This window comes from Ylistrum balloti, unplaced genomic scaffold (genome assembly GCF_031769215.1).
Source record: "Ylistrum balloti isolate Yb309-2 unplaced genomic scaffold, AGI_CSIRO_Ybal_v1 Utg369942, whole genome shotgun sequence".
In the NCBI taxonomy this organism is placed as follows: domain Eukaryota; kingdom Metazoa; phylum Mollusca; class Bivalvia; order Pectinida; family Pectinidae; genus Ylistrum; species Ylistrum balloti.
Window position 1 is genome coordinate 57,992 of NW_026782049.1, and position 17,596 is coordinate 75,587.

Sequence of the window (17,596 nt, forward strand, 5' to 3'; positions counted from 1 at the left end):
GTATTTATCACAAAAGTTTTCGAGATTACTTTGAAAATTGAGATTTCTACTGTACTGTTTGTTTTGAAACGAAATATTAGGAGTGTTTTGGTATATAAAGACAGCAACGCTAATTAACTATAACTGATACAGTATTTCAATTCAAACTGTTACGTAATATAATCATCGTACAGAAATTATCAATTTATACGTTACAATAAGTACGTTTCTAGACAATTATAATAATCAAATATCAAAATAGATACAGACACGGATTTTCTAGCATTTGAAACAAATAGGACAAAACAGTCTCAAATCCCACTATTATGCGTTTCTGAATTTACGTGACAAAGCTGACTTTCAATACTTTGTTGAAAGAAGATTTGGTTATGTTGGCGTGTTAGTATTGCATTTAGTACACTGTATATCATTATATTGGACTTGAAAATTAAGAACATGGATTGATATTGCAACAACTACGAAAATGGATTTCATTAATGAATTGACTTATTGACTGCTGTTTAAATGTAAATCATAAATCTTATTGAGAAATAAGATGTACGAGTTCAATGAATTCGAGATTTGCTCGGTAATATGTATTTATATTGGGTAGAAGCATTGTCACAGTAGATGGAAAATGTATTTTTTAAAAGCTGTGGTTAATCAATTTCTTCTTTTCCTTAGCGTAATGGGTCACTTTAAGATATAGTTAACGGGAGATAATATTGATCCTGTCCAATCCGAATGCTTGGTCAAGAGTTTTCAGTTGTTAAACTTCAAGTTTTTATTGCTACAGTAATAATCAATTGTTCTGTTCAAATGTATTTTCAAATTCTAGATCTTTTCGCCGTTTTATTTGTTTTAAACCAAATCCAGGAGTGTCTTTATCATACGCAACCTGACCAAATAAGATTTCTTCGTATATTGACTGTAGTAATATGTGAAATCATATAGAAAATAGAGCCAGATGATGAGAAATTAGCCCATGAAAGAGATGGCTAGAGTTCACTGATGTCCAGGTAAACCAAAGGGCTTCTCAGTTGGGGTTTTACTGGCGCTTCCTTCGAAATAACAGACCACATGCACTCCTACAGTAAAATGTGATTTTTTTCAACAGATACTGTTGAAATGAATTGTAACATTCTGATTTTTATGATAATCATTGAAGGTGGTTATTTTTTGCTTGTGGTTTTGAACATGGAAATTTATGGTATTACGGATTCAAATTCGAAATAAGTCCGACATGTTCTGTACCGTATTATTATGGACTAGTAGATGTGTAACCTCTATGTAGGCCACAACAAATACCTTTATAACCATAGCTGCACGGAATCCAAGACTGATAAAATCACTCATCCATTACTGACCCCATTCTACCTTGCGCTCCCGTGCCCAATTATTCAATACGAGCTAAGGGGACATAACCCATGGTATATAATAGAAATAAATGCAATTGCAAATGATCCAAATAGCTGCAAAATCTCACCATATTTCAGTGTTTTCGTGAAAATATTGTTACCTAATTTGTTATTTTAACACAAATACCTCTCAACAGTTTGGTTTTATTAGTTGCATTAAATTTCAAACGAAAATGTGTACTATATATGTAAATAAATGTATACAAACACAAACGACTCTTTGGACCCGATATAAGAAATACGCAAAAGGGTGGATGGTGGGAATGTCTCTACAATAGCAGATTGGTATATAGGAAACCATGAACGTCTTAACAAAAGAAAGATTTACACGAAGATGTCTAAAAAACAAAGAAAGTACCGTTATGTCAACAGAATCATAATCCAGACTCACTAAAACTAAGACTCATGGAAAGATGCAACTTTGGGAATACTTTTTCTTTTAACGCTTGAGTCGAAAAAGTCTGTTGATTCCATACCATCCCGTATACTACATACGTCAGCGCTAGTTCGCTTCACACTTGTCTATCTGATGAAATTGACCGTGTTCTCATCGAATCATCACATTAAAATCTTCTACTGGTTTTTGTTAAAAGAACTTGTATTTTATTTTATCTTTGTAATAAACTATAATTCGTAGACTACACCACAACCCCAGCCTCAGAGACATCAGTCCCTGTAAGTAAAGATGGTGGCCGGAATGGATTTATTCACCGCCCATAAGATGATAAATATCATTTCAGAACGTACAACCACAAGATCGTGAATTCTGTCTAGTTTGCTGATTCCGTTTTAAAAGACAGTTAAAACAGATTCTTTTTCTGTAATAATTACATCAGATTCAAGATAAAAAGCGATGCTAGTGGTACAGATAGTCTTCACCAGACATTGGAGTATTTCACTGACGAACTTCAAATCTACGAAATACAACGAAAATGAAATCTCACGGAAATGTTTTTTTTTTAAATACATTTGTGTTTTCCAAAGTTACATATAGAACGTTGTATTTAGGTAATATATTTATTTTCTACGGCAAGTTGACAACATTTAGCATTCAATCTATCTGCATGTTACCCTTATCCCTGTATTTATGAATGTAAGGAGTCAAGTGGTTTGTGCATACGTAAAACTGATAAAGCATCCTGTGCAAAATGAATTAATGTGTTATGGACCAGTATTGATGTTACAAGTACAACCTGTAACAAGCATAGTAAGAATGGCAGAATAGCAATGTCCATATCTAACTGATTCTGTTATAAAAATATGACGATACTAGTTACATTGTAGCAGACAAAGTTTATATATTGATTAAAAGTGTTCTGAAATAGCCCAATTTTTCTTATTATTCTTATTATTATTTCTTAATATTTGATAGTCTTTTTTTTTTGTCCTCCAAAGAGCTACGCCTTTGAAAATATCTGTTTCGAAAAGTACCATTTTAACTGACATCGCTTGAAAAATAAAATAATGTTTAAGTCAGAATGAAAAGAAAAGTTTGATATTATCCTCCAATGCCTTAACCAATATCTTAAAATATATCGAACCGATTCTTGTCAGGCAGTCACTCGGTAACAGGTCGACAGAACCATGATATGGACAGAACAGTGACGTTCGTCGGTCAGAAGATATCCTGACACGGGATCGAGTAACGGAGACGGAAAACTTGTCACCTAGCTAACCAGGTATTATATATACTGTCGATAGGAAGCCAACAACACGCAATCCTGTCTTTGGCAAATAGTTTCCTTTTCTAAAAAAATCAGTGCTAATTTTACCGGGATGAAATTATTTTCAATTTTTGTTTACATATTTTCTAAAAATTAGTTCATCAAACCAGGTGGAATTCCTAATTTAATGATATGTGTTCTTTCAAACTGTATATCGTTTTAGTGTATTTTACGTGCATATTTATATCATAAGTGTAGACATAAGATCATTAGTATGCAATGATTTTTTTTCAAATCCGGATCTCAAACCATACCGTCATTCGATTTTTGTATTATTCTCCTTCAGCACGACCCTGGAAGCCATGCGGACACTGGACGTTACATCATAAACTTCTTTTCTTTCTGCGGTGTATCTACAATTTGCCATTCCAAATAACTTTGCATAGACATTTAATAAGTTACAGTTCAAACATTTTCTCAGTAACATGTCAAAACTTTTCAATGCATTAGGAACAATCGGCCTTGGCCTGGCTGTCGGAGCTAGTGTTGTGAATACGGCACTCTACAATGGTAAGGTTATTCGCCGGTAGTTTGCTTGTGAGTTTTCTGATGAAATCAACTGCAGTGTTTTCTAATGGAAATCTTTCAGATAAATATTTCATTTAATGTATCAAATACTGCAAACTTTCCTGGGTACTAGTCTAAAGCCTTTTCAGCAGCCAGTCCCTACAAGTTTACAGAACCATGCTAACGGTCAGGAAATAAGGTCAACTCGTCTCATTTCTCAAACTGCACGGACAACAGAGCTTCTACTAACAGTGTACCAAGAGTTTTAGCTTTCAGATACTGTGTCATGATAGGAAGTCCTTTGCATAAAGGAACTGGAAAATTTCGAATCCTCTATTGATTTACAGGCATTGCTAATGTATATATTTCAATTCTTACATAACACATACACAATACTGCAATTATAAGCTTATCAGAAGAGTTCTAATCACTATTTGTTTCCGTCAATTAACCGTAAAGACAAAAATTAACACAGGGAGATCTAGTCGGAACCAGTGAGGTTATATACTGACCTTCAAATTAGCAGAGGTCTGTTTAAGGTAATGCAGGACTTTAAAACAATTCTCACAATGACATGAAATAAAGCACAAGAAAAGTACAGAAAATAAATACTAAAGACATTTTTGAAAAGTGTACTTGGTTACTCAATTTGGAACTGATTTGAACCTGCTTTCAAGTCAAGTACAAAAGTACAGACAGAGAAAAAAAGGCTATTTGAAGTATTTTTACAGAAAGAGTATTTAAAAAGTATAAAATTAGCGCAGAGTATCAACAAAGTACATCTGACCAAATTGATAGTGTACCTATTTTGTACTTCTATATGTTTATAATACTTTTACTGGCAATTTCAGAAAGTGTTGAAAAGTGCTAAAGTACAAAGCAGGAATATGGAAAAAAGTAGAAAAAAAAAATACAAAGTCTGCATGGGACAATTTGCATAAGAATAGTACTTGTCCTTTACTGCTTTATTTGTATATTTACAATAATATCCAAAAAGTACATAACTATGTTGTAAAAAGTACCATTAAAGGCCCCAAAAAGTACAACATTGAACAAGCATTTGTCAGATTTATACTGATGTAACAAAAGTAATTAGTTATTTCAATGCCCTCATTTGGATTCAAATCCAGGACTCCAGGTTTCTAGTCTGACACTCAACCTATCGAGCTAAAGAGAAGTTCTCTCTAGCCGAGTTGTATATTGTTTCTGTTATTTTACCAGGGATGCATACTCCCCCTCCAGGAAAGAACTCATCCTCAAGTTTTCCAGGGGTTCCAGTAATGCTTATGGGGCATGACTAAATGTTTTTCCCTAGTTCCTACATAGGCACCAATGTAACAGAGGTTATTATTTATTTCAATGCCTCTGCTAGGATTTGAATCTGAAATCTTTGGCTTACTAGTCTGATGCTCAACAGATCAAGATAAAGTTCTCTTTAGTCGAGTAGTATATTTTGACTACTATTTTACCAAGGATACATACTCCCCCACCAGAAAATTGTTTTGAATTTTTGTTCCTCTCATGGAAAATATTGTAAATTTTTGTTCTTCTAATGAAAATATTGTAAATTTTTGTAATAGTATGATAATTGCATACACATACATTGTATTTGAACAAGTAACAATTATAATAAGTTTCACGTCATATTAGCAAAATTGTCTGAAATTTTGGTTGTTCTTGAAAATGTTGTAAATTTTTGTAATGACTCGGAGTTTTTATTAGAAGCTTTGAATCTGTTATATTACTATGTATACCTGTAATTGTTTTTCTGCTTATGGAATACCACTGATAAAAGCTAGTTGTAAGTTACCTCTAAATGAACAACTTTTATCTAAAGAACAACACAAGATCTCTACATTTCTGAGATCTGTGAGTCCGTTCTGATCTCTACTAATTAATCATCTTTTAAAATGATAACATGGATTATTTAATATATTTCCTTAGTTTATTTTTTTTTCATTATAGACCCAAATACTGATGTAACTTGACTGCTGAGTACAAATTTCAATGTTTCAGTCGATGGTGGACACAGAGCTGTGATATTCGACAGATTCCGAGGAGTACAAGAAAAAGTGATCGGAGAAGGGACACATTTTATGATTCCATGGGTACAGAAACCAATCATTTTTGATATTCGTTCCAGGCCTAGGAATATAGCAGTGGTCACAGGAAGCAAAGGTTTTTATTATTCAATTCTTTTCCAAAATATTATGATATTACGTATATGTATATATTGTGTAGTAGGTTGTGACCAATTTTTGGAAAAATTCAAATGAATCCTATATAATTTGATATTCATTACATGCAACAATACTAATCAATTTTATGTAAATAACAATTCCTCATTCTGAAACAATACGTTCTTAACCACACTGAAAACACTGAAAATTGAATTTCTATAAATGAAATCAGGAACATTCTCTTCATTTTTATCCTCCCCAAAGGGAGCACATATAGTCACTGCTTTGTCTGTCTGTCATCTGTCATAAAATTGCCTGGAGCATAATACAAAAACTATAAGAGGTATCAACATAACACTTCATAGGTAGATAGATCACAGCAAGAAGTGCAGTGCACAAAAACATCACTTTCTCTTGCATTATTTAGGAGTTATTGCCCTTTGTTATTTTTCGTACTTAAATTCTGTCAGTAGCATTACACTAAAACTGTAAAAGGTATCAACATGAAACTTTATAGAAAGATCTCAACAAGGAGAAGTGCAGTGCACAAGAACTCTTTTTTTGTGTGCATAATTTAGGAGTTTTTGCCCTTTGTTATTTTTCATACTTTAATTTTGTCTGTAGCAGTACACTAAAACTATAAGAGGTATTATCATGAAACGTCCTAGGTAGATAGGTCTCAAGGAGTAGGAGGACACAAGAATCTTACTCTTTTATTGTCCTTTGTTATTTTTCATATTTAAATTTTGTCCCGATCAGGTAGCATAACCCTGGTGGCCCTTGTTTTTCTTACTTCTCATTTCCTGTAACATTTGGCAAATTTGTGTTTTTTACAGATTTACAGAATGTTAACATTACACTCAGAATTCTGTTCCGACCAGTAAGTGCCAATCTTCCTAAAATTTACACAAATCTTGGACTTGACTACGATGAAAGAGTTCTCCCATCAATCACTAATGAAGTTTTGAAAGCTGTGGTGGTAAGTTTTCATAATTTGTAACAAAATTGTAAAATTCTGCAGTTTTTATTTAACTTCATAATTATTTTGGGCAAATTTGTTACCAGAAATGAATGTAGTTAGGGATGAAATATGCACATCTGTACAGATTAACTGCAAAAATATTAACATGGAAAATGTAAGATCATTAATACACAACAATTGTTTAAGACAATTAGGTACATTCGTGCTGTAAGGATTAATTATGGGGTTTTCTCTGTTAATTTTTTGAAGCAGCTGAACTACCAACTTTATTACCTATTTCAATGCTGTACAGATAGAACATAATGTAAATGAATTCATACACACCTACACTTGCTGTGTTAGGAAAAATGATACATTATCTCAGTCAGTGGATCATTGGACCTGACAACCTCGGGTAAAGATCCAAGGGACAATTTCTCAGGAAGTTTGGAAATCAAAACGATATGCAAGCATGATTGTATCCATCGGCAATACACTTTACCCTAGTTGCTCTAGATAGTGGCAGGTCTCTCGTATGTTCTTCAGTTAGTCACCAGTTTCTTCAAAATGACTCAAAATGATACCGACTGTTGATAAATATTTTCATGACATTTTCTAGATCCAGTTTGATGCCAGCGAAATTATTATTTTTCAACTTTTTGCATTACATTTTTTAGGCCCAGTTTGATGCCAGTGAAATGATTACCCAGAGAGAGGTTGTGTCAACAAAGGTCAGAGAAGAATTGACAGACAGGGCACAACAGTTTGGCGTAGTCCTTGACGACATTTCTCTGGTATGCTGATTTTCACAAAAAAGATGTCAATATCTTGTGCACTTATATCTTGTTCCTTTGAATTGAAGGCTTGGCTCTTTTGAAATAAAACTTCACAAATGAATTATCAGTTGTAGGTTTGGTACATTGGTATTATTTATCAGTAATGAGTTGGGTTGTAAAAATTTAACACCTCAGACAAATTTCACACCTGTAACAGCTCAGGGCACTGTATATCTATATATACATACAAAATTCTGCTGGTGTTGCTTTTTGGTCAGTCAATATTTCATAATTCAGATGAAATACTAAACACAAATCCACCACTTCTGAAGTTATTCTGGATCGTAAGTACGAGGAAGGTTACCTGAGAGAATGCAGCATTACTTAGATTTCAGTGCAGCAGAATTTTGAATCATCTTATGATTGGTTTCAGACACATCTCACATTTGGCCGAGAATTTACACAAGCTGTAGAACAGAAACAAGTTGCCCAACAGGATGCCGAAAGATCAAGATATCTTGTAGAAAAGGTAAATAGGGATCACTCACCAGAAGCCAAAGCAAGCTTATGTTGTGTAACACAGTGTTGATGTTGGTTATCTGTCTGGTTGGTCCTTGTCAACATTTCTCTTTTAACGACTTGTTCTCATTATAACAAGACACAAACTCCTGTGGGCAGTAGCATGCTAAGGATAAAATTTGTTCGGAAAATATCTTTTGAGTAATGCAGAGAATGAGGGTCTTGATATTTGGGCCAGTATCTATCTATAATGAATGAATATCAAGCTTATGAAATGAATCTTCTTTGCTCTTTCAGAATTGAAAGGGTTGAATACGTCTTTAAATAATTCCTTCCGGGTCATGCCAATTTTGTTATTTGGCCTGTTTGTTCAGATGAATGCCCTTGAGCCACTTTATCATATTGCATGTTCTTGAGCAGTGACGCGACTGATGCAAGTTGCATGCATTCAAGATGACATTTAAAGAATGAAGTGTACTCAATATATTTAGCTTGCAGATTCATGCTTAGTATACAGACCTGATAGCATATAACTTATGTCAGAAATTTCATGATTAAACCAAATACATAAAGCTACAAATATCAGAAATACTAGCAGTATAATTCTAGAGTTAGTTTAATATGTGTTGATTTCATTTCTAGGCGGAGATGAACAGGGAGGCAGCAGTTATTCAGGCCCAGGGTGACTCCGAAGGAGCTGAACTGTTAGCAAAAGCCTTCAAAAGTTCAGGGGAGGGCTTGATCGAGTTACGTAAACTGGAGGCTGCCGAGGAAATTGCATACCAAATGTCCCAGTCTAGAAATGTGACCTATTTACCATCGGGTCAACAGACATTGTTATCTCTACCACAGTAACCACCAACTTAAGAAGAGAAAAAACATTATTAGAACATTGTTTATCTGTGTTAAAAGAAACCATTTCATTTGTTTGTGAAAAAATACATTTGAGATGTATTCAGAGACTTCGATGTATAAGTGGATATTTTGAAGACAAAACTATGTTCAAATACACTTCTGTAGTGTGTTGTTTGTATGTTTTAATATCTTTAGTTCTGATAACTTTGGTATGATAAAAACTAGGTATCGTCCAATGTTTGATGTCAAGATGAACAGCTGATACACAAACTACCTGGTAAGCTTGTGTATAATGACTAGGAAGTAAAATTGAGAACAAAATAAGAAATTTATAATAAAAATTCAGAACTGATGTTATTAATATATATAAAAAAACAAATGATTATGATCTTTATAAAACAATATATTAGATAACATCATTGTAATTGAATGAATGTGTGTGTGATTTGTAATTCTCGTCAAGATTCCTGAATAAAAGGCGATAGATGATACTATTTCTTTTTTTTTCTCTTCAAAAGAATATGATTCCTGTATTGTCTGTCTATCAGTCCTTTTGTGTCCGGAGCATTACTTTGCCCACAGTTAAGCAAGGATAATGTATACATAGGCAATACTTAGACAAAATTCAGAGCACACACCTCAATTACAGTATTATCAACTTGGTGCCCAGAGCATAATTTTCCTTGCATTTGAACTAGGATAATGAGACTAAAATTTGGTCATACTAAGAGGATATGCAGTGTACCAAGTTTAGGGCCTGCAATTCCTGAATTACAGAGTCCTTTATGAAACATTTGGTGTCCAGATTATAACTGCTTTCATCTAAGCTAGGATAAAACTTTGAATATTCATTGGTCATACTGGTAGGATAGGCAGTATACCAAATTCAAGGCCAGCAATTTCATGAATAGGGAGTCATTGCCCTTTGTTGAAATTTTCATGTCCAGGTAATAACTTGGCTTGCATTTACACTTGGGTAATAAAACATATGTATACATCAATCATATTGCCCTTTGTTAAACTCATGTGTCCAATTAAGTTAGTTTTCAGGAGCATTCATCAATTTTACTGATCTTGCTTTTTAGGAATGAATTTCATTGGCTTGATATATAATATATGACAGATATTTATCTTAACACACAACAGTAATTGAAAACTGTATATATTAAAGAATTTCCAAACATCTGACCAAGTCTTGACAGTAGTTTACAGTTCTGCAGAATAAGAGTGCTAATGGGACAAAAATGTGTTGTTAAAACTTGACAGCTGACTTCATACTTTTGTTCATTCACTGCAGTGTAAACTGTCATCAAGATTTGACAGAGGAAAGACATTCAAGAGAGCTTGTAACATAGTTTTAATTGTCGTTTGTAGGATGAATATTTTACTAGGGGCATGGATTCATCTTACCCGAGACAAAAGTTTACATGTATTTTTATTGATGGACATTTTGTTGTGACATTATGAAGCAGAGTAGATTTAAGCAAGTCATCTGACAAAAAGTCGATGTTCACAATGTGAAAGATCAAGGTTTAATCAACCTCTTCCTAAATATTTATGTATTTCCGTTTTTAGGTCACCCGAGACAAATTTTTAGCATAATGTTGTTTATTTCCTATTTGAAAAACCTTGATAAGAATTATCAATATAGGATGACAGTTTTGATGGTATGCATGTATTGACACTGTTATTGATGTCACTTTTTGTTTTTCGTGACACTTGAAAGCTCCTTACCCTATAACCATTATATTCAATATTGCTTATCTTCGGTAACTGTCAAATTTGTTAAGCTTTCTGTTTTGTTTTTTTTTAAGGGGGTGAGGTTCTTTTTTTTTTTTAAGATTTTGAGTCAATGATAGAGGTGCAAAGAGGCTCATTTTATAGGCCCTCATATTAAATTCATTACTGATAATAAGCAAACATTCTGATCAAGATTGACATTCTGGGGAATTGACCTGCAAATTACAGAATTATAAATTTGTTCTGGTTTACAGATAAGAAAATGAAATGGGTCATATTAAAAGTACCTAGGTGTAGGTCAGCTAGATATTGTGTTTAGACGGGAACTTCTGCTGTATCAATGTTGATACCAAGTAAGGAATTATTATTAAATGGCATTGTTTGGCTGTCTTTAGGAATTTAAAAAATCATTGAAAATTTAGAAACTTTATTTTATATTGATTACAAAACAGATATTTCAACTTTTATTAAATCACACTTGTTGGCACGGATGTAAGCACACACGCAGTCTTGCTGTAGAAGGAAACTAGAGTAGCTAGGGGAAACCCATGTGGCTGGCAAGGCGATCCCTCATACCTTTCCACATCAAAATCATTACACATTAACAAAGAATTGAAGAATGAGTTTTCATTTTGTAATTTCAGATATATTCATCACTTAAATAAGCAAAATAGTGAGCCTTAACTTATTGTAAACTGTATTATGTAGAAAAAAGAACACCTGAAATATTCTGTAAAATCAGTTTATTTTTCGTTGTTAAAAACAAAACAAAACAATAGGATGAGGGCCATAGCTCTTAGTGTCATTTGACAATGGACGGACACACCACAAAAATTACTAATGGTGGCCCAATAAATCTGATGAATTCAAATTATGAACATTCCTAGAAAGGATAAGAAACTCATAAATGGTAGATTTTGTTTATGATAAACAGTTGTTGTATCGGTTACAAAATGGCTACTGTGTCTACCATGTCCAAGTTTTGAGCAGGATAAAAAATAACATATATGTTTCTTTTCCTTAACAAATTATACTTCAAACATTTCTCTCAATGGTGCAAATGAAACTGGGGAAATTTAGTTAAGACTTTTTGTTCAAGATGAGTTATGTTGGGTTTTTGGACCAAACAAAAAAAACAAGATTTGGTCAGACAACCTCAGAAACACTTCATGCATATTTAATGTCAATTCAACTCTTTAATAATGTTTCAGACCAGAATTTAATTGAAATCTACCCAAGAATTAAGAAGGAGTAGTGTTCTAAAGCAAAATATTCTCTGTTTGGGGCCCAAAATCAACTTTTTGAATTTAAGAATTAGTTACCCACCTCTATAATGATGTTTCCGACAGAATTTGAATGAAATCCTTTCAAGCATTAAGGAAAAGTAGCAATTTGAGGCAAAATATTGACTAACTCTCCCTTTTGGGTCTCTGCCCACAGGTTCCTAGGGTTAAATCAGCTTTCTACATTAAAAAAAAGATTCATCCCAAATTTAGTTGACATCCACCCAGTTATTAAGAAGGATTAAGTCCCTTCAGGTTGAATAAACTTTCCAGATTCAAAAAATGATTCCCTACCCCAAATAATGTGTGTGGGTTTAAATGTACCCATATGTTAAGTAGGAGTAGTGTTTTAAAGGAAAAGTTACAGATGATGCAAGTTGACATACAATGCACGATAGCAATATATCATCTTGGCCCTTCGGGCCTGGTGACCTAAACATATTATAGTGTGGAAATTGGATTTCCTGGTGAAACATAGCTCAATAAATCTGTTTATACTGACGCAGGAACAAATCCTACAAAACAATTAATGATTGTACTGTATTCCTCTCAGAAAATTAATGACAGCCAGTGCCAAAACTTGTAACATCCTCCGAAGTTACTTGAAAGTACATGTCTCTTGTTTAACATGTAAATGATGGAGCACAGATATCAGAACTCTGCCTTTACATTGTAAGCAAAAAAACCCCAATATTCTCCTATATACCAGAAATATCCTGAGTAAGCTGCAGAGTGATTTACGGTAAGAAAGAAATAAAAATTGCATCTAGGTCAAAAAGGTCTGGGAAAATTAACAATGAGGTAATAGAAATCTCAACAACAGGACTTGTTTTCAGCACTTTCTCCATTTCTACATCATCACATTTCAACACTTCCAACAAAAATTGCCATCCATATTTTGAATACTTCTTTCTTTTTTTTTTGAAAAATCAAGGAAAGGATGACCTATTTTTTTCTGCACAGTATGTAACATTACCAATAAATACTGTTTCAATATTGTGTGCTGTTATAAGCCCATGCTCTTAAGTTGGATGTAAAAAAGATGGCCTCCTTTGGCTTATTGCACTGTAGGTATGGATAAATCATCTGGCAAGGCAATATATCAAAATTCATCGTGGAAGTTGTAGTTTGGACCCAACCACCAATGGTCAATATCTTCTACTGCTGACCAATCAACAAGATTCCACCAGTCCGAAACATGCTTCGGTCGGAGATTCTGGTGTTTGATATAATAAGCATGCTCCCAAACATCAATGACAAGAATTGGCATAAGTCCATCTGTAAGAGGCGAGTCCTGGTTAGCAGTTTTTGATATGGTAAGTTTTCCATTGTTATTAGGATCTCTACTCAGCCAGACATAACCTGAAAAATGAATTTAAAAATTCTATATTATTTTTATCAAACATTATAATACATAAATTTTACTCATATTTGTTATTTCAACCATACATATGGGAAATAAACATGTTCAAATTTCAGCTGACAATGGGATTAATACTGTGGCTAAGAACAATTTCTCATTATAGAAAGCCAAATTGAAACAGACAAACAGCAGTTTGAACACTAGATTTGTGATTGCCAGAAATCATAGAAATTAAGTCTCGCCTTGTGAAAGACTACTATTTCAGTTAACAGTAGTATCAAATTTCAACCAATCAGGTACCTCGGTTTTGTTGTTATGACAACCTAGCTTGCTCATACAGCTAAGTTTTTAGTCTTTCAATATATGCCTACTTCTAAACACCAAAGTGTCATTAAAATCAGATTATGTTTGAATCATGAACCAGTGAATGGCCATTGATTGGTCACTATCTATATATCAGCTTGGATGATGTCATTTAGATTCTGAATATTTGCAGAACAACAACAATACTTGTGCAAAGTTTTATATAAAGCTGATTAGTTAGTTAAGTCTGATGAAGGTGGGTTAAAAGTAAGGAAAGCTAATAAGTTAAGATGATGCTATTTTCAGCTCCAGATATTTGACCGGACATTTATCATCAAAAACATGATAATAACCTGATCCAAAGAGAGAAAGGGCTTCCTTAGTAAACTCTTCTTTGAAGGTGGAAAAATTTCCAAACGCTTTGATGATGTCATCGCCCAGTTGGTTGATTGGCTCTCTGTCATCTGAATTTGGATTTGGTGACATCACAGACCAGTACAAGTTATGGTTCACATATCTAAAAAATCCAAAACAGAGGTTATTTTAATCATTAATCTTCTCAATAGGACAAGCTTATATTCTAAGGTGTTATATGATCGTAATGTTTATTTGAGTACTAAATTGCTTCCCACAAAACAGGACCTTTTTTTTATTAAACATAACATCATTCAGCACCTTTATAAGATAAATGTAATTCACAGTTACTTCATGGTTTGTTGAGTGTTTATTTGTCTGTTCACTGTCAGGGTAATATTGAGTTGGGGTCTCCTTCCTCACTGAACAACATACAAGAGGCACATCCCAAGCCATCCTGAGCTACAAGGGTAATGTGTCTTGCCTATGGACACAACTACAGCACAGACTGGTCCATTTCTCAGTTTCCTGGGAAACATAACTCACCATGGGGATTGCTGAGTCACGCATGTCCGATTTTCACCTAAAGTTGCATAGGTCAAATCAAACTACTAACTGGGCTACACATGACCTCTGATTCAATGTGAGGAGCTGGACTCATTATGGGACTTGGTACTTGGAATAAGTCAGAAGGTGGATTCAATATAGGGCAAACAATAGGCCTAGGGGACCTTACACTTGACCTCTCATTCAAAGTCAACAGGTGTATTTATCATAGAGCAATAAGCCTAGGCAACCTCACACTTGACCTCTGGCTCAAAGTTGGGAGGTGGACTTATCATAAGGCAATAAGCCTATGTGATCTTACACTTGACCTCTGACTCAAAGTTGGGAGGTGGACTTATCATAGGACAATAAGCCTAGTGGACCTTAAATTTGACCTCTCACCCAAAGCCAGGAGGTGGACTTATCATAAGGCAGAAAACCTAGTGGACCGTACACGACCTCTGACTCAAAGTTGGGAGGTGGACTAATCATAAGGCAATAAGCCTATGTAACCTTACACTTGACCTCTCACTCTAAGTCAGGAGGTGGACTGATTACAGAACAATAAATGAACAAGGACATAGTAGTCATCAAGATCCTCTGCCCATGCTCATTTGTAAATATATATATCTAAAGCGAGCAACATGGAAAACTGGAACAGAGTCAGGTCACAGCAGTCTCATAAAATATGCACGTAATTAAAACTGAACAAGGAATTAAGTACTAAGTGTACAAAGCATTTTTTTTTTTTTTAAATCCTATCATTCCTTCATAAGATAATGTGAAGGAAGATTTCCCATAGAGTAATTGAAGAAATCAGCAAATCAGGTCACAGCAGTCTCATTAAATATCTGCAGAATTTGCTGTTCATCAAACTCGGGCAAGGGATTAAGGTAACAAGTGTACCAACCAAGTTTCAGTTTCATCAAAATCCAACCAGTCTTTCAAAAGATATCATGCAGAAAGCAGCATACAAATGGATGGAAGGACAGACAGAAAGACAGATGGAAGGACAGACATAACCAATTCGAATATCCCTGCCAACTTTGTTTGGCAGGAGATAATTAACATTGTTGAAAAGTATTGGATATGGATTATTACCAGACATTGAGTAATTGATGGATACGTTAGCAAAGTTTTTCACATTACTTGAGCCGACAAAACCAAACACTAACCCGCCACCGTTGTTTCGTATTTTAGTTTGATATTTTTCTGGTACATCTTCTAGACCAATCAGAATGTCCAAAATTGGTTTCTTCGCAAAAGATGCAGATTCTTTGACCTGAAACAATTTTTGATTCTATTCAATGTGTTTATATACAAACCTTAAGCGTAAAACAATATAATGACAACTAATATTCCTGTTCCTAATGCACCTAATATCTAAACAATTAAGTTAAGAATGGTGAAACTCACCAGTATTCATAAACACACATAATACAATTTTTCTGACAATAGGTCCAGGTCTGGTATTAAGCATATTTATAAACACACTTATGAGAAAACAAAATTGAAGAACCAACACTCTATATGTCTAAGATTGCGGCTAGGTTCCTGAATGCATACCAGAGGTATTCTGTACAGCTCCTTACAATGTGGTCAACATAAGGAAAAAAAATAAAGGATTCTCAACATCCAGGAACACTTGTTGTATTTTATTTATGTACTAATTCGTCGACATGTGTCTACCGCTATGTGGCGGTCATCTGGACACTTGATACAATTTTTCCTGACAATAGGTCCAGGTCTGGTAATACGCCCACCTATGGCTATTTCAGTGAAATAATTATCCTGTTCCTGTAATCATAAATCCCATATATCTTTACCTTGAGTCAAATTTTATGTCTTGGCCCCTGAGCATATTTACAATATCAACCAGAAATTCAACAATAAAGCTGAAATTGTCACTCCAACTTAAAAACATTGTCCAGATAACAAGGAACAGAATAGACATTTAATTCTGAGCATAGACATGTGTAGAAGTTTGGAATACATGTCAGGAAACTAGTCTCAAGGGCAAAGTAATGAAAATTACTCCTTCTTATTACAAATTTGGTTTCTGTTGATCACTCAAAGGGTAGAAGTTTGAAGGAAATTGGGTAGCTTTAGGAGATTATAACAAACTGATTGTGTTGCCTTTGGGGTCAAAGACTTTATGAAATGGGAGAAATGTCAGAGTATGGAGTACTGGGCCATTTTCTTTTCTAGGTTTGATCAGTTGGAACATAGTTGTTTGTTTATGAAATAAGGAACTACTAATCTTTTGTTTTTACTTCCAAACAACTCTAATCTTGTGTAATTTCAGTGATTGCAGCCTACCCACCCCCACCCCTCTCTGATCTCCTAGAGTTACTGCCCTTCAATAAACTCTGTCAGTGTAGCGATAAACTTGACAGCCAAGGGGCTAAGAATAGTCTGACCCCGATCCATGAAATGCTATTGAAAACGAACCAGTTACTTTGAAGGTTTTGACAATCTAGCTTCGATTTTATTTTGTCTTCGTCACTGATATTGTCTCCGTTCAAGACAAAAATCAAATCGCGGTTAGATAGTCGGAACCTTCTGGACTACGATCCAGTATGTCTGCAGTATGTCTGGCCTTTAGTCATTAACATCGGCATGGAATGGGCATGCAGCATAATGCACCCTTCTTGAGACCGAATGGACGCTAATATAATTCGAAATCCGGCAGGGCAGATAATTTTCATTACTCATTTCAACCTGTGACATTTAATGCATGTGCATAATAACACGCATTTACCTCACCGTCCGCGGCCCACTCCTCAAGGGCAGCGTTCATTTTTTTGGTGTATGCAGCATGGTGACCTAAATGATGTACGCGCAATGTCGCTTCGTCGATGAACGGTTCCAAATCTTTGTAACCGTATGGAAGTTTAGGTAGAACATAATTATTTGTGTGATCTGTAATGAACTCATATGGCATTTTCAAAGCCAGGACAGTACTTAACATGCCAAATGAAAGTAGCCATGACCGGAAAATTGTTATGTCTGCCATCTTGTCCAGTCACGTGATTTTCAAGGTTATCCTCTAGAGTTTTCTTAGCAAGATACTAAGTAAGTTCCGATG

General features: G+C 34.5%; 2 protein-coding genes across 2 annotated transcripts; one reads left to right on the forward strand and one right to left on the reverse strand.

Annotated features, from left to right (window-relative positions):
- Nucleotides 1-3,413: 3,413 nt before the first annotated feature.
- Nucleotides 3,414-9,410, forward strand: LOC132547253 (prohibitin 1-like). Its single transcript, XM_060211018.1, has 6 exons — nucleotides 3,414-3,631; nucleotides 5,645-5,806; nucleotides 6,645-6,787; nucleotides 7,447-7,563; nucleotides 7,979-8,074; nucleotides 8,707-9,410. Exons 1-6 carry the CDS (start codon nucleotides 3,547-3,549, stop codon nucleotides 8,917-8,919), a joined length of 816 nt encoding a protein of 271 aa, XP_060067001.1. The 5' UTR covers nucleotides 3,414-3,546; the 3' UTR covers nucleotides 8,920-9,410.
- A 1,975-nt stretch (nucleotides 9,411-11,385) lies between these two features.
- On the reverse strand, nucleotides 11,386-17,526 carry LOC132547249 (superoxide dismutase [Mn]-like). Its single transcript, XM_060211013.1, has 4 exons — nucleotides 17,270-17,526; nucleotides 15,684-15,790; nucleotides 13,962-14,125; nucleotides 11,386-13,304 (listed from the first exon to the last, which is right to left on the reverse strand). Exons 1-4 carry the CDS (start codon nucleotides 17,522-17,524, stop codon nucleotides 13,045-13,047), a joined length of 786 nt encoding a protein of 261 aa, XP_060066996.1. The 5' UTR covers nucleotides 17,525-17,526; the 3' UTR covers nucleotides 11,386-13,044.
- Nucleotides 17,527-17,596: the final 70 nt, after the last annotated feature.

What these genes read in the sequence shown, in the direction of transcription:
- LOC132547253 (XM_060211018.1), top strand. Translation starts at nt 3,547, where the DNA reads ATGTCAAAACTTTTCAATGCATTAGGAACAATCGGCCTTGGCCTGGCT. An exon ending in GAATACGGCACTCTACAATG is followed by an intron (nt 3,632 to 5,644) that starts GTAAGGTTATTC and finishes TCAATGTTTCAG; the next exon opens with TCGATGGTGGACACAGAGCT. An exon ending in TCCTTGACGACATTTCTCTG is followed by an intron (nt 7,564 to 7,978) that starts GTATGCTGATTT and finishes GATTGGTTTCAG; the next exon opens with ACACATCTCACATTTGGCCG.
- LOC132547249 (XM_060211013.1), bottom strand. Translation starts at nt 17,524, where the DNA reads ATGGCAGACATAACAATTTTCCGGTCATGGCTACTTTCATTTGGCATG. An exon ending in AGTGGGCCGCGGACGGTGAG is followed by an intron (nt 15,791 to 17,269) that starts GTAAATGCGTGT and finishes AAATTGTTTCAG; the next exon opens with GTCAAAGAATCTGCATCTTT. An exon ending in ATACGAAACAACGGTGGCGG is followed by an intron (nt 14,126 to 15,683) that starts GTTAGTGTTTGG and finishes TGGATTTTTTAG; the next exon opens with ATATGTGAACCATAACTTGT.